The sequence below is a fragment of the Pseudorca crassidens genome, chromosome 14 (assembly GCF_039906515.1).
Source record: "Pseudorca crassidens isolate mPseCra1 chromosome 14, mPseCra1.hap1, whole genome shotgun sequence".
NCBI classification, from domain to species: Eukaryota; Metazoa; Chordata; class Mammalia; order Artiodactyla; family Delphinidae; genus Pseudorca; species Pseudorca crassidens.
Window position 1 is genome coordinate 65,818,821 of NC_090309.1, and position 14,299 is coordinate 65,833,119.

At 39.1% G+C, this 14,299-nt stretch overlaps 1 protein-coding gene across 9 annotated transcripts in view; it reads right to left on the reverse strand.

Annotated features, from left to right (window-relative positions):
* Positions 1-14,299, reverse strand: part of LTBP1 (latent transforming growth factor beta binding protein 1) — a 424,099-nt gene that overhangs the window by 79,284 nt on the left and 330,516 nt on the right. For all 9 annotated transcript variants that reach the window (XM_067703302.1, XM_067703301.1, XM_067703300.1 and 6 more), the window contains 3 exons: positions 12,649-12,771; positions 6,117-6,239; positions 213-338 (listed from right to left, as the gene is read on the reverse strand). In XM_067703302.1, the coding sequence (XP_067559403.1) occupies positions 213-338; positions 6,117-6,239; positions 12,649-12,771 (372 nt within the window). The remainder of the gene's footprint in view (positions 1-212; positions 339-6,116; positions 6,240-12,648; positions 12,772-14,299) is intronic.

The window sequence follows — 14,299 nt, forward strand, 5'->3', positions numbered from 1 at the left end:
TGAGTATTTTCACCATCATAATGGCCGTTTATCCTGTTTGTAAATCCCGAGCTGTGATTTCGGGTAGGGGCCATCTTGGTGCCTGCGTGTTCTAAGGCCTTAAATCATGCGTGTCCTTCAGTGTCTCAGAGCCTTTGCCTATTGAAATAGAGAGTGGCCTCCTCTCTGCTTTATCATGCAAGAGTTATGTGATGTCTCACGGTTTGTCTTACCTTCACATGTATGTCCATCTGCAGAGATTGAGAAACCCTGCTCGCAGACGCAGTGAAAAGAACCGTCTGTGTTGAGACACTCTCCACGAGGACCACAGAGTCCAGGCTGTTCACATTCATTAATATCTGGAATCGAGAAGAGTTCCACATACTTGAAAAAAATCTGTTTTGTTTTCTTATGATACCACACATACAGGAAGAAAAATCTATTGCAACGTGGTCAGACACTTCTTTGATGGTACAACTATTCAGTCTGTACGCACACCAGACCACAAGACAAGTTGGACTGTCAGCGGAGAGAAACTACTTAGGATGAATCACAGGAACTAGCCAATGTTCAAACCATTTTCAACCTAAAATTAAAAAAAGCAGTTTCATAGTTTCAACCCAAAGGTACCCTTTTTTTAAAAGACATATTGGAGGCTTGAGGGTCTACAGTCAAATAAATCCTCTGTGAAATATTCTTCAGTGTGAATACTGTGCTGTCCTTTGTCCCCTCCCACCACCATGCAGACAACTCTCCTGTGGGCTGTACGTCTCCCCACGTCCATGCCTATCCATCCCTGGGACGTGAACTTCTTAAGGGCAAGGCTGGACGTGTCTTACAGTGTTTGGCTCAAAAATGGCACTTCTCAGATGTCTGAATATACAAATGAAGTAGACTACAATCTATATTTCACTGAAAATGGATACAAGAAATAAAGTACAAGAAAAAGGCCTTTTATACAAGGCAAAGTCTTAATATTGGCACAGCTCTGTGATGATGAAATTAGTGAATGAGCATCAGGCGCTATTTAATGTAGTACCCAACACAACCAAGAGTCAAAAAGTGGTAGCGACTACTACCATGAACAAATCATGCTGTAGTTGTGTTGACCATCTCATACTCTGCTTGCCCTCAATGAAGAATGATCATGCTCCCTGTAGCCAGGGTGATGATCACTCCTAAACACTGATAATGCCTGAGGTATCTGGTGTAAATGCAGTGTTCTTTCAAACTAATCCTAGTTATACTGGCTAAGAGTGCCCACAGTGGACAACATAAGGAATCATGGAGAATGGTTCACCTATTCACAATGGTGCTGACACATGCAACTGCCTATGCGCACTGCATTTTAACTGCTGTTTGTCTCATCTGTGTCCCTCTTGCACTGACTGCTTCTTAAGGAGAACTGCGTATTTTAACTCTGAGTCCCCAACTCCTAGCACAGCAAGTGAACAGTGTACTATGAATGTTTGCCCACCAAAAAATGTCACAGTTTTGTTCATTCTCTAATAACTGAAGAGTGATTGATTGAGGCTCTCTTAGTTAATTGGGGGTCATAAAAAGTATCCCAGGTCCTTGGCACCATCCAGGCGCTAGCCCTACTAAGGTCATTTTCCTATCTTTCTGAAGTCTCCTAGGTCCTCCTCTTTATCTCTTGCTAAAGAGGTCCTCAACATATCCTCTTAAAAATCCATCTTTAATTCAATTAAAAACTTTGGCTGAAGGCTTCCTATGAGAAGGCTGAGTAGGAAGAGGCCCTTGCCATTATGAAGCTCACAGGGGAGGCAGGAACCAACATGAATAACTGTAAAGCTTAATGGGAACATGGGAAAGGTACAGATGATGGGACCTTCCTAGTGACCTCTAGAACATGCTTAGCCACCAACCCGGCAGCTCACCTCCTCCAGAGAGTCATCCCTTTCCCCGTATCCAGGATCTCCTGGGGCTCTTCTTTTTGCCCTGTTGATCTCACTGTGTAATAGGAATTCCGGCAATATTACTGATTTAGCCATCTCTGTATTAAGCCTGAACTTTTTACCCTTCCTTCTGCCATATATTTCAGGCTAACTGGCTTATCTACTGCTGAACCCAACTAAGAAATCAAATAGGAATCACTCATTTTCTTAACAATTCTCCCATTCTTCTAATTGTCACTAAAATATTTCAAGGAAGAGCAATGAATCATTTCCTACTTTACTATTTCTCAACATGATTCCACTCTGTGAAATTCGTCACTTCTTTTATAAAATCTCTGGTATCCTCTGTGTTTCCTCGCTACCTACTGATAATACCTTAGGTTGTGATCTTTCTTGAACTCTGACCTTCTTTTACCCGTTAGCTCCATTCTTTCTTTCCAATCTGCTGCCTAGAATCTGTTGCCCTCTACCTGGGCAACGAAGTGCCATAAACTTCCACTGGCCTGGAGATCAAGTCCCAGGTCGATATCCATCTTGTAGAGCCCTAGAGGTTATCCGAGACCACCTCCTTATTTTATCTGTGACTCAATATGGCCCTATAAAAGCTGTCAGACTTTTGCAACTTTGCATGGGGAAGAATGGGCATAAACTTCTTGCTTAAAGAGAAGTCACTGATTAACAAATAATTGTCTAAAAAGTCTGATGACAGGAACTGAAGATGAATTCCCAGACTTTTTTCCAGGAAACCACCAAGAAAGAACAACACAAATATCTGGAACCAGAGAAACATATGCATTCAATTTGGGTTGCACTTATTGAGGCATTTCTAAACTATGCTGCTAGTAACTCTGCTGAAAGCCAGACTATATTTAAGTTGGGTTTCTTTCATAAGTCCAAGATTCCACAGAAATTCACAATTTGGCACGTGTAAGTCAAAACGTGAAACTGAGTGTGTTCTGAAGATCAAATGTATGCTGCCACATTCCTAAAGAGAGTATTAACATAGAATTTCCATGCTGTCTGTATGACATCGTTAACTTTGCTGGGGGAAGAGATTCTTACACTTTCAATTGAAAATGCCTTCCTGAATATGGAACTATCTTCAGATTATTAGGTGAGGCTTAAAGTTTATGCCTATCATGCATTATTATTCAAATATGTTCCACGGTTATTCACATTGTCATCAATTATGTTTTCAGCATTAAAACAAACTCTGAAATCTACACCCATGTACAGAATGCTGACATGATCATGGGATTAGATAGAAGTAGGCTACTAACTTCAGGCAGAGCGAAGGATCACAAAGTTGCCTCCAATGATGTGGCAAACAGAGATGATTCAAAACAAGGTGAGTGCACATGGTATTATAAACAGACTCTAATCAGAGAAGGTGGGTGACGGAGCATATTCACAGATAGTATTTTTTAAATGGTCTCTATCCCGCTTCAGGAATATTTTTCATTCGTTTGGATATCAGTTTTTCAAGCAGACATTAATTTATTCTGGAAATCAGGAATCACCGACGTGACTGAGAACAAAGTCAATTTAATAATGATTTATAGTCAATAAAACATCATATGTTTGGAGCAGTCACATATGAGTTCCTATCAAATCACAAACACAAATTTAATATACGGAGAGAAGACAGTATAATTAATTACTCAGATGGCTAAATGAGTTTTATGCACTTTAACTCTAGAAGTGCATATAATTTGCAATATGAAATCATGGTCTCTTTATACAAGACTTGGTTTTACCTCTATTTGGTCAAAAATTTGTGACAAGAGGAAACAGAAAAAATATTACTTCTAAGCCCAAATGTCTGTAATAAAAACAGGATTCAGGTGGTTTGGGGGGGTATCTCTTGGCATTTTTATATAAATCAAGATTTTATTAAGATGTAAAAGACCCCAAATGGAAATATTGTCACATAAATTTATAATTCAAACCTTTCTTCTCAACTACATTAAATCCAAGCACATTTAATTTCTGTATTGGAAATACTGAAAAATTTAAATTCACCTTGAAGGTAAATAAATATATGATATCAAATGAGGTACAAACTGCAGTATATTTAAATCTTGGGATCAGTAAGGCAAAGGCCCATGTCTTTTGTATCTCAGGGACACAAAGCTGAGTGTAGATAATGATACACAGAGTATAATATTCACAACTAAGAGAATAGACACCATATTCCCTTTTAAGAATACTGAGATTTGGGACACGTGAGAGGGATATAATTTATGACAATCGAGAACAAAAAAGTCATACATGTCCAGTAGCAATGGATAAAAAATGACTCCAACAAGCTTTTATTTATATGTACTTTGGGATACACTACAGTCCACAATGGCGGAGGAACAATGAGAAAAAAAAATTTATCCAGTATTAGAAATAAATAAGAGTACAGGTAAGTTTGAGTTTTCAATGGGAAAAAAGGCATGGATTTATTAAGACTAATAATTATAGGAAAACTTGTGGGGCAGTTAGGTGTAGCTAAAAATGATGGAACAAATGATCTAGACAATCTGATTTTTTAACCCCAGCATCAACAATAACTCAATGTGTTACAGTGGGAAAAAAAAAATTCACTGAATCTCATTGTCTTCCTTCCTTTGGCTATAAGTGTAACAATAATTGGCACGGCAATGTAGAGAAAATAGTGGGGAAAGATCTTGGGTTCAAATCTCAGTTCAATTACTTATTAGTGAGGAACATGCTAATTAACTTCTCTGAGCTTCAGTTACTCATGCACAAAATGGATAAAAGAAAAGTTGCCTCTTCAATTCTTTACAAATTAAGTAAGGTAATTCAGCAACTGATACATAGTAGGTATTCAGTTAAAGCTGTGCTGTGATTGGTACTGTGTTCTTATTAGTACCTTGTGTCCACTGTACAGTCAGTCCTCCCTTACCCCCAGGGGATACATTATAAGGCCTCTGGTGGATACCTGAAACCATGGATGGGCCTGAACCGTATATATACTACTTTTTTCTTATACATACATATAATAAAGTATAATTGATAAATTAGGCACAGTAAGAGATTAACAACACTAACTAAAAATAGAATTATAACAGAATACTGTAATAAAAGTTATGTGAATGTAATTTCTCTCTCTTTCCATTATCTTATTGTACATATTTAATGCCTTTTTCATCTTAACTAAGGACTTATGCACTGTGGCCGTAACTTTTGCAGTTTGAGGGGTGACAACAAAGCTAGAACAAATTTCTTTTTCTCTCTTTGTCCTTACCATAGATCTTAGCAACCTCAACACATGATTTTTTTTCTTTCCTTAGTAAGTCAAGAACTTTCACCTCTTCATTTAAAAAAAAAAAAAAGCACCTTTATGGCTTCTTTTTGGTATATCCAAATTGCTGAATCACTACCCTCGTGCTCTGGAACTATTATTAGGTAAAATAAGAGTTACTGGAACACAGGAACTGTGATACCTCGACAGTGGATCTGACGACGGAGATGGCTACTAAGTGACTAACAGATGAGACACGTTGGACAAAGGGATGATACATGCTCCGGGTGGGATGAAATGGGATGGAACGAGATTTCATTACACTACTTAGAACAGTGAGCAATCTAAAACTTGTGAATTGTTTCTGGAATTTTCTACCTAATATTTTCTGACTGCAGCTGACTGTGGGTAACAAACTGCAGAAGGTGAAACCACAGATGAGGGGAGGAGGACTGCTGTTTAGGAGATTAAACATGATAGCACTTTGAAAAAACATAAAATCCTGTCCTCTATAATTGTGACCAAAACATTAGTGAGGTTTTTGGGGGAGAGGAGAAGCTGGATACTGGATAAAAACAGGGATCAGGAAAAAAAAAAAGCAGATATATATCAGCTACGGGACAAAATTAAATAGACCCATGAAGGAGATAAAAAAGCTAGAAGATAATTTAGAATCAAGTACCAAGGTTGGCCCATGGAAGGAACAGCAAAGTACAGGTGATCTCAGTTACCACAGAAGCACACAAAGCTAGGACACAGTTCCAAAACACATGAGTTTCAGTTAACATGGTGCAGTGCAAAGCGAGAACTTCCTGTACTTGATGTAGACTCAAGAAAAATATTATACAAATACAAATTGGCATAGCTCACTTACATATAAAGTGGTAAAACCGCAGACTATCATCAGGAAGCAACGCAGAACTGAACAATAATGTAAATTATAGTTTAGAAGATGGAGAGAGAAGTACCTTGACATCCTTTATTGTCATTTAGCTGGAATCCATCCGGACAAGTACAATCATAGGACCCTTCAGTATTAACGCAGTCTCCTCCCTGGCAAACACTATTGTCCTCCAAGCACTCGTTGATATCTACAAGTCAATTGACAAAACAAAATGTATTTAGAAAAACATTTTCCTTATGTTTACACACCAGACTCATAAATGAACACTATTTTACATCTCTCATAACGCATGATTTTAAATGGATGACGTTTACCTTTTAGAGTTTTTGAGAAATGAAATATTTTGAAAGGATTTTAGCTTTGCACAATAAATAAACAAGTTTTAACATCAAATAAAATCAATTCAAAGAGGAAAGTAAAGATTCTATAACAAACAGTAATTTACTTGGTTAAATTCTCCGTGATGATAAGAGAATAAAATTATTCCTCAAATAAGAATATCTTGAGCATCTATTTATACAAAATCCTATATTATGCATTACAGGAAAGATTTTTAAAGTACTTGGCATGCTCCCTGCCTCCAAAGGAAAATGATTGTACCAAAAAACCCAAATTATATTAATAAGAAAAAACACAAAAATATTGACTTGCTTTATAAGTTCAAAATAATTTAACATAAGAATTGTCAAAAAAGATATTTGTCAAAAGACTAAAACCAACTTCCAGTGTCACATGAATTTAGAGAATAGACACTACAGAGGTCAAAGGTGGCCTGGGTAACATAAGGAACTTACTTGGAGCCTTGACAGCAGGGTGGAAAGTGGCAGAGCGGGAAGAAGAGCTTTTGGCGGGCAAGGGAGTCAACAAAATCAAAAGTCACTTACTCAGCAGTTATCATAAACAGGTATAATGTTGCCTGGATTTTTTCTAACGTATGTACTTATAACAAATATGCAACTAAAAATGCTTTATGTAACCAATAATGGGTCTTGACTGTGAGCATGTAAGACAATTAATGACCCCCCCTTGCTGCATGAACTCGAGGCAGATCTTTCACTAGGGCTGTTTATTACCTCATTTACTCCTAGTCAGAGCTCATTATTCCTAACACACTCCATGAGCCCCGATTCTGTTGTATGTGTAGGATTCAAATTATTAGCACGGAAGAAACCTAAAGAACAAAACCTTCTTTGTTTTCTCAGAAATTTGGCATGTTATGGCATTTCTTGCTAATAATTATGATTGCTGCTAAAATACATGAGGAGGTCCAGGAAGAAGTGAATATGGAGACTGTTGCTGCCTTATTCTCCTCGCTGTCTGGTTGAAAATGTGGGCACAGGAATTAAATATTCCTCATAGAACCCAAGCAACTAATTAACTGCCTTCCGTACCATTCATGGGGCAGATAAAAGAGAAGCACCTTATAATTTCATTCTATCAAAATAAATTATTATGAGGTTCACCCATTTTTAAAGTGTTTCTGAATACTAGATCCTAAAATGTAAAACAATGCTGATGTGACTCCGTCACAACTAAAGTGATTTATCACTTCTTCTTTAGTGTGTTTCTCCAACTTCACTGAAGTATAATTTACATAAAACGAATGTGTCTAAGAGTCCAGTTCAATGAGTTTTGACAAATGTAGACACATTCTTGTGACCACTATCACAATCAAGGCACGGGTATTTCTGTATCAATTTATATCTGTAAGGATCCACTGCTGGATTCTTAACATCATTGCAAATGCAATGCTTTTTAAGGAATTAATGACACACCTTTGTAAGAATGTCATTCTGTAGTGAAAAACATAAAGCTTGGTGACATTTTCCTTAGTCTCTTTTTCCAGTCTGACCTTAAAATCTCCATTCCTGTTAATCTAATGCCTTGGGTGTTATAATTTCTGTGAAAGAATCCGTAAAGGAACCATCATGCACAATTAAGAAAGATAACAGCACGGAGGACTAAGTGTCTCCTGCAAAGCCTGACTATGCCAACAAAGGTTTATTCACTGATTAACTGACCTTTGGTAGATCAAGATTCCTGAAAGTGGAACCAAATTTAATTGAGAAAAGGTTTTTAGATATAAATTCTGTGAAAATAATTCTTAAGCCCCAACTCTCTGCTTATTTCATGATTTTGAAGTGGTTGAGCCAAATGGGGATATTCTAGTCTACTGTTTATGGATCTTTGCCATAAAACATGTACTGCCATAAAACATTCCCTGGTGGCACAGCAGTTAAGAATCCGCCTGCCAATGCAGGGGCACGGGTTCGAGCCCTGGTCTGGGAAGATCCCACATGCCATGGAGCAACTAAGCCCATGCGCCACAACTACTGAGCCTGCGCTCTACAGCCCATGAGCCACAACTACTGAGCCCGCGTGCTGCAACGACTGAAGCCCACGTGCCTAGAGCCTGTGCTCTGCAACAAGAGAAGCCACCACAATAGAAGCCCGTGCACTGCAACGAAGAGTAGCCCCCGCTCGCCGCAACTAGAGAAAGCCTGCACGCAGCAACAAAGACCCAATGCAGCCCAAAAAAAAAAAAAAAACAAAAACCATGTACTGAAGGAATAACCTGGACCAATCATTACCAAAAAGGTATAGGCATTTCCATTGCCCCAAAAGGTTACTTGTACCCCTATTCTGTTTGGCTTCTTCTGCTCAGCACAGTGTTTTTGAGAGTCATCCAGGCTGTCATGTGTATCAACAGCTCTCTCCTCATTATTGCTGAGTAGTGTTCTATTGTATGAATGTACCACGATTTGTTTACCCTTCGCCTATAATGAGTATTTGGACTGTTTACAGTTTTGCTATTATGAATGAAGTTTTGATAAACATTCATGTTTAAGTCTTTGTGTGCATATATGCTTTCATTTTCCTTGAGTAAATTCCTAGGAATAGAATGGCTGGGTCACATAGTAGGTTTCACTTTTGAAGTTTCTAATGTGGCTGTATCATGTTACATTCCCACCAGCAAGGTAAGAGAGTTCCAACTGTTCCATATTTATTCTAATAGCTCCACAGCCATGCTAACAGGTGTTGAGTTGGAGGTCCATTTTTAGATTTACCTTTCTTTCTTTGCTCTTTCGGAAATTGAGACAACAAAATAAGAAAAGGCACATTTGATCATTAGCATTACGTGAAAAATCTCAATTCAAAATAAAGCAAGTAGAATCCTGAGGATATGAATTTCAGGAACAACTCTATTACCAATATATGTGCCTCAGCATAATGGAAACGTGTCAGCTTTGTTCACCCTATCCTAAAATAATTTTCATTCACTTTCCAAAATCTAAGAGAAATAATGTATATGAGAGTAAAAGGAAGCATTTTAAAAATGTTTATAAATAATTGTACAGATTTTAAAACCCAGTGCACTATGTTAGAGTCTGGTTTAGTTTAAAAATTTTGCAAGATCTCTATCTTCAAAAGCAAAAAAAAGAGTAGGTGGAATATTAAGAGAGCCCGATGTGGGATTGTCTGACACCACCGACTAGGGTGATATGAAAGAGGAATTTCTTCTAGGAGTTGGCCATCCGGCTTTAAGGATAGCAACAGTCAGTCGTGGTCACCTCTCCACTGAGACTGCTTTGGCAGTCACCAAGGACCTCCACCTGACTAGATGCCATGGTCAACTTTTGGTCCTCATCTTGCCTAGCAGCAATGTTTGACACAAGCTCATCACACCCTCTTTGAAATGTTCTCTTGGATTCTGGTTTTGCTCCTTCACTTGCCACTTTTTCTCAATCCCCTCTGCTTGTTCCTTATCACCTCCTCACTTCTAAATAAATGAGGGACAAGGACTCAGTCTTTGGACAACTTCTCTCTTCTAGCTACATTCACTCCCTTGGTGATCCCATCCAACTTCATGGCTTTAAACACTGTCTACATGCTGATGTATCCCAGCTCAGAACTCACCCCTGAATTCCAAACACATAGGTCCAATTGTCTTTCGGATATCTTCATGTGGATACCCACTGTAGGCAACACAAACTGAAAATGCCCAAGTCAAGCTCTTAATCTCCTCCACAAAGCCTTTTCATGGAACACTCCCCCAGAAATAATCAAATGTCATCATCTCAGGCTAACCTCTGCTTGCCTACTTATTTAAGACCATCACTCTCCCTCCCTCCCTCCGCACCCCCCATGTACCCCACTTTAATTTTCCCCTTAACATTTACTGCCATTTAACAAACTATACAGTTTATTTAGTTATCATTTTTATTGTTATCTCCCTCACTAAAATGTAAGCTCCACGAGGGCAGGACTTTTTGTCTGTTTGGTTTATTGCTGTACATCCTGCACCTAGAACAGTGCCTGGCACATCCTTGACACTCAAATTTTTGTTGAATGAATGCATAAATGAATAAATGGATGACTCTGACTTGGAAAGAAATGTCAGAAGGTAAGAAATACTAGCACTTCTTCCCTTTTTCGATTTGGTCTGCAAAGAAATGACCAACAGAGAAGGGTCATAGGAAGACAGAGTAAATCATGAATCTTCTTCTCAGGCCTTGCAAGGGACTAGCATGGAGCAACCACAGCAAGGGGCTGGGGAAGGTGCCAAGGGCGGCATGGAAGCAGAGACTGTGCCTGGAGGGAAAACAAGTCAGAGGCAGAGCCTTTGAAGGCTGAGATGCCAAGACCTCTAATAACCAGGACAACTGAGGCCACCCAGAATCACAGAGTGAGTGGCTACTGAGTGTGCTGGCATACGTTGCCCACAGAAATCAGCACAATGCTTGGGATTCTGACTCCACGAGAAGGCCAGCAGGACTGCAGGATAACACTGTAAGAAAACAAGTCTCTGCCAGAGTTAGAAGAGGAAAATTACACATGTAAATAGAAATGCCAACAAGAAAGAGGGCTCTTCCTCCCACAGCTGTGAAAGGTAAGTGAGCCGTCACAGCTCAGTTAATTACAGCTGCATAAGACTGGGAAGGGTCAGAAACAGTGCTAGTTGGGAATTAGCAGGCTGAAGTGCTAATATCGTTTCAAAGGGAGCTCTGAATTAATTGACTGGACTCCAGTCCTATTTATAACCTAAGACACTAGGGAAATTAGTCCTGACTTGAAGAGAAAAGAGTCTGATTATATACTTAAAAAGAAGCTTTCTTATGGAACATATATATTAATAACGCCAAGGAAGCTGGGGAAACGTTTTTATTTGGCTTTTCATGAAATGGATGGTTTTAGAATAAAAATATTGGACTTCTGGTGAAATGGTTACATATTAAAACAGCCAAAATAGAGGAACATGTCCTATAATAAGCACCCATTACCCAAGACTTAGTCAATGGCCTGGTTATCCTCTTGGCTAGGCCAGGAATTAGGGCAGAAAACATACTGGTGGTCAGTGTAGGTTTTCAGTGCCTTAGCATGTGCCCTACCACCTCCTTACTTCTAGAATAGATTCTTCCATGACTGGCTCCCAGAAAAACGGCCGCCTCCTCCATCTTGCATTGCCACTATGTTGAATCATCAACATTTACCCATATATTGGAGAGCTCCCCATCCATAGTTTTCAGACAACCAATTATTATTGTTATTATGACTTATCACTTGATCATTTGCCTATTTTTTCAATAGGTATGTTGATTACAACTTTTCACTGGTTGTATTAACCCTCTAAAAAACATTATTACCTTAGGATAAAATCCTAGAAGATGACCCACTGATTCAACAATAATGGACATTTTAACACCTCTGAAACGGTACCAATTGCCCTCCGGACAGGTTGTGACTGAGCCAAGTTCTCTGGTCAGAAGAGAAGGATACAATACAGTTGATCTTTCCCAACCAATGGGACTGAAAAGTCCAAAAGTATCTGGGGCCACTGAAGCATGTGCCACAAAACCAATCAGTGAAAAGCTCATTCTCTTCTATCAAAGGTGGGGTTCAGACCCTCAAGCAGACACCACCTCACCATGTGAGGCAAACCCTGCCATGTTCACATTTCTGCTTTCATAACTGACAGGGTCTAAATGCAGCAAATCAGCAGATGAGTGGGAAAAACACACAGTGAACACAGAGAATTCACAAGTGATAGGCTGGTGACAGGCAGCTTCAGCAGCTCTGACCACCCAAAGGGGTTCTGAGCCAAGGCAGGTAGTGAAAGTGGTTAACAGCTCACAAATGCTGTACACATGGGTTATCTTGAAGACATATTTTATGTGAAAAGCTCAAAATTGAATTAAAGTCTGGCTTTAAAAACTTTACATTTTTCTGGAAAATTAACTTGTCTTCACTAACTTGGATCGTTGGTACCACTAGTCCTGCATCCCAATGGATGCTATACAGAACTATACACCCAGGATAAACCATCCACAGCTGAGAAAAGTTAAACTGATTCTTTATTCATTTAGCTGGCATAATTCTTCTGGCATACCTGCTCTGAGTAGTGTAAGGAAAACCTTGATTCTATGCACTTCTTGGCACTATTTGTGTGACCATGGGGAAAATATCTTGCAGGGACCTCGTGTCCTCAACTGTGAAGTCAAAAGTATGGGGTCAAGGACAGAGGCCAGGATGATGTCCAGATTTCCCTGATCCTGATTCTCACATTTTATGATTCTGCATTCAAAAGCAATTCTCACCTTCACAATGGTCTCCAAGGGCGGACGCTCTGTAACCCTGGTCACAAACACAGCGGAAGGAGCCCTCCGTGTTCCTGCACTGCCCATTACTGCAGAGGTGACGGTGCTGGCATTCATCAATATCTATGAGCAAGAGAGTAAAAAGAAACTTAGAAGTGGTGCTTTAAAAGTGAGTTTTTAATCATTCATGTAAAGGAGGTCTATAAACTATCTGGTTTCTAATTAATTTAGAATTTTCATTATGTGATTCAAACTGACCTCTAGTAAAAGGTCACTCATTAATATCCCTGTAGGGAAAACCAGATGAGTTTAAAATTTTAAGCAATGAGCTGAGAATCTCTACATATTAATTCCACTGGTCACTGATGAGGGGCAAATACTTGGCTGTAATCTGGGAATCACAACGAAGCTTCTTGGAATTCCTTCTATAGGTTCAAGTTTAACACTCTGAGTTTAAAAGCACTAAGGCCTGTGATAGTCTAAGCAGGGGTCAGCAAGCTACAGCCCACCACTGCCATTATAAATAAAGTTTTATTGGAAAATAGCACCACACATTCATATACTATCTGGCCCTTTACAGGAGAAGTTTGCTGACCCCCCTGATTGAAAAGTGTCATGGCGTGAAGGTCTTCTTTTTCAGTAATTTACCCTTTAGACCCCTAGCAATCAGGCTTCCACCTTCTCTCTCTCAATGATTTTCTGGGCAAATCTAATGGTCCTTCAAATGGGCTCTCAGTCCATTTGATACCTACATTGCTTCTGAATCTCTCTTGCTTGGCACACACATCCTCTGCTTAGAGATTATTTGTCTTGTAACCGCAATCCTGAGCTCAGGCTCACACACGTGCCTGTGTCATATCCACACACAAAAGGCATGATAATATATTGCATGTATTCCATCATTTACCTTCACCATCAGATTCTGGCTTTCCTGAGGCAGGGCCTCTGTCTACCACATCTCTTTTTACTCCTTAGATGACCTAGCGTTTCAACAATCAGCAGGCACTTATTTCATGTTGTTTGCTGATCAACTTTATTCATCACATTTTGCATATGTGTATCTACGTCTGGCAATGTGATTCTGCAAGAGTTAACACCACAGGGACCCTACACCACTGTTTTATCCTACTCTGCTTTATAGCATCATTCTGATCATCCTGGCATTTAGCACCTAACATTGGTTTGCCCCTATTTCTAACTTGGTGGGTGATTCTCCTGTGTCTGACTTATCTCTAGGAGTGACATCTCTGGCTCTTCAAAAGGAAGGACTATGAACACGATAGTCTTATTACATTATGGGTGGACGTCTACCCTTATCACACACACTGTAAAGGTCAGGATTCATTAAATAAAGTATAAAAACTTTGAGCGGGACTAGAATCTAGAACAAATTACTTAATTTATCTGTGTACATGAGTGTGTTTGTGTGTGTGTGTGATCATTCTTCACCTCTAGATTAGGTATTGTAATGACTCTCTTTGTTCTAGAAAGGGATAATTGAAGAAGGTTATGATAATATTGGTAGATCCCTTTGTAGGACCACCATACATTGTCTCTTTTATAACACTACCTCAGGAGACCTTTCTACTTATTAAATATCTAAAGTTTACATACAGACATGGATATGATTTGTTTCCCTATAATAAAACAA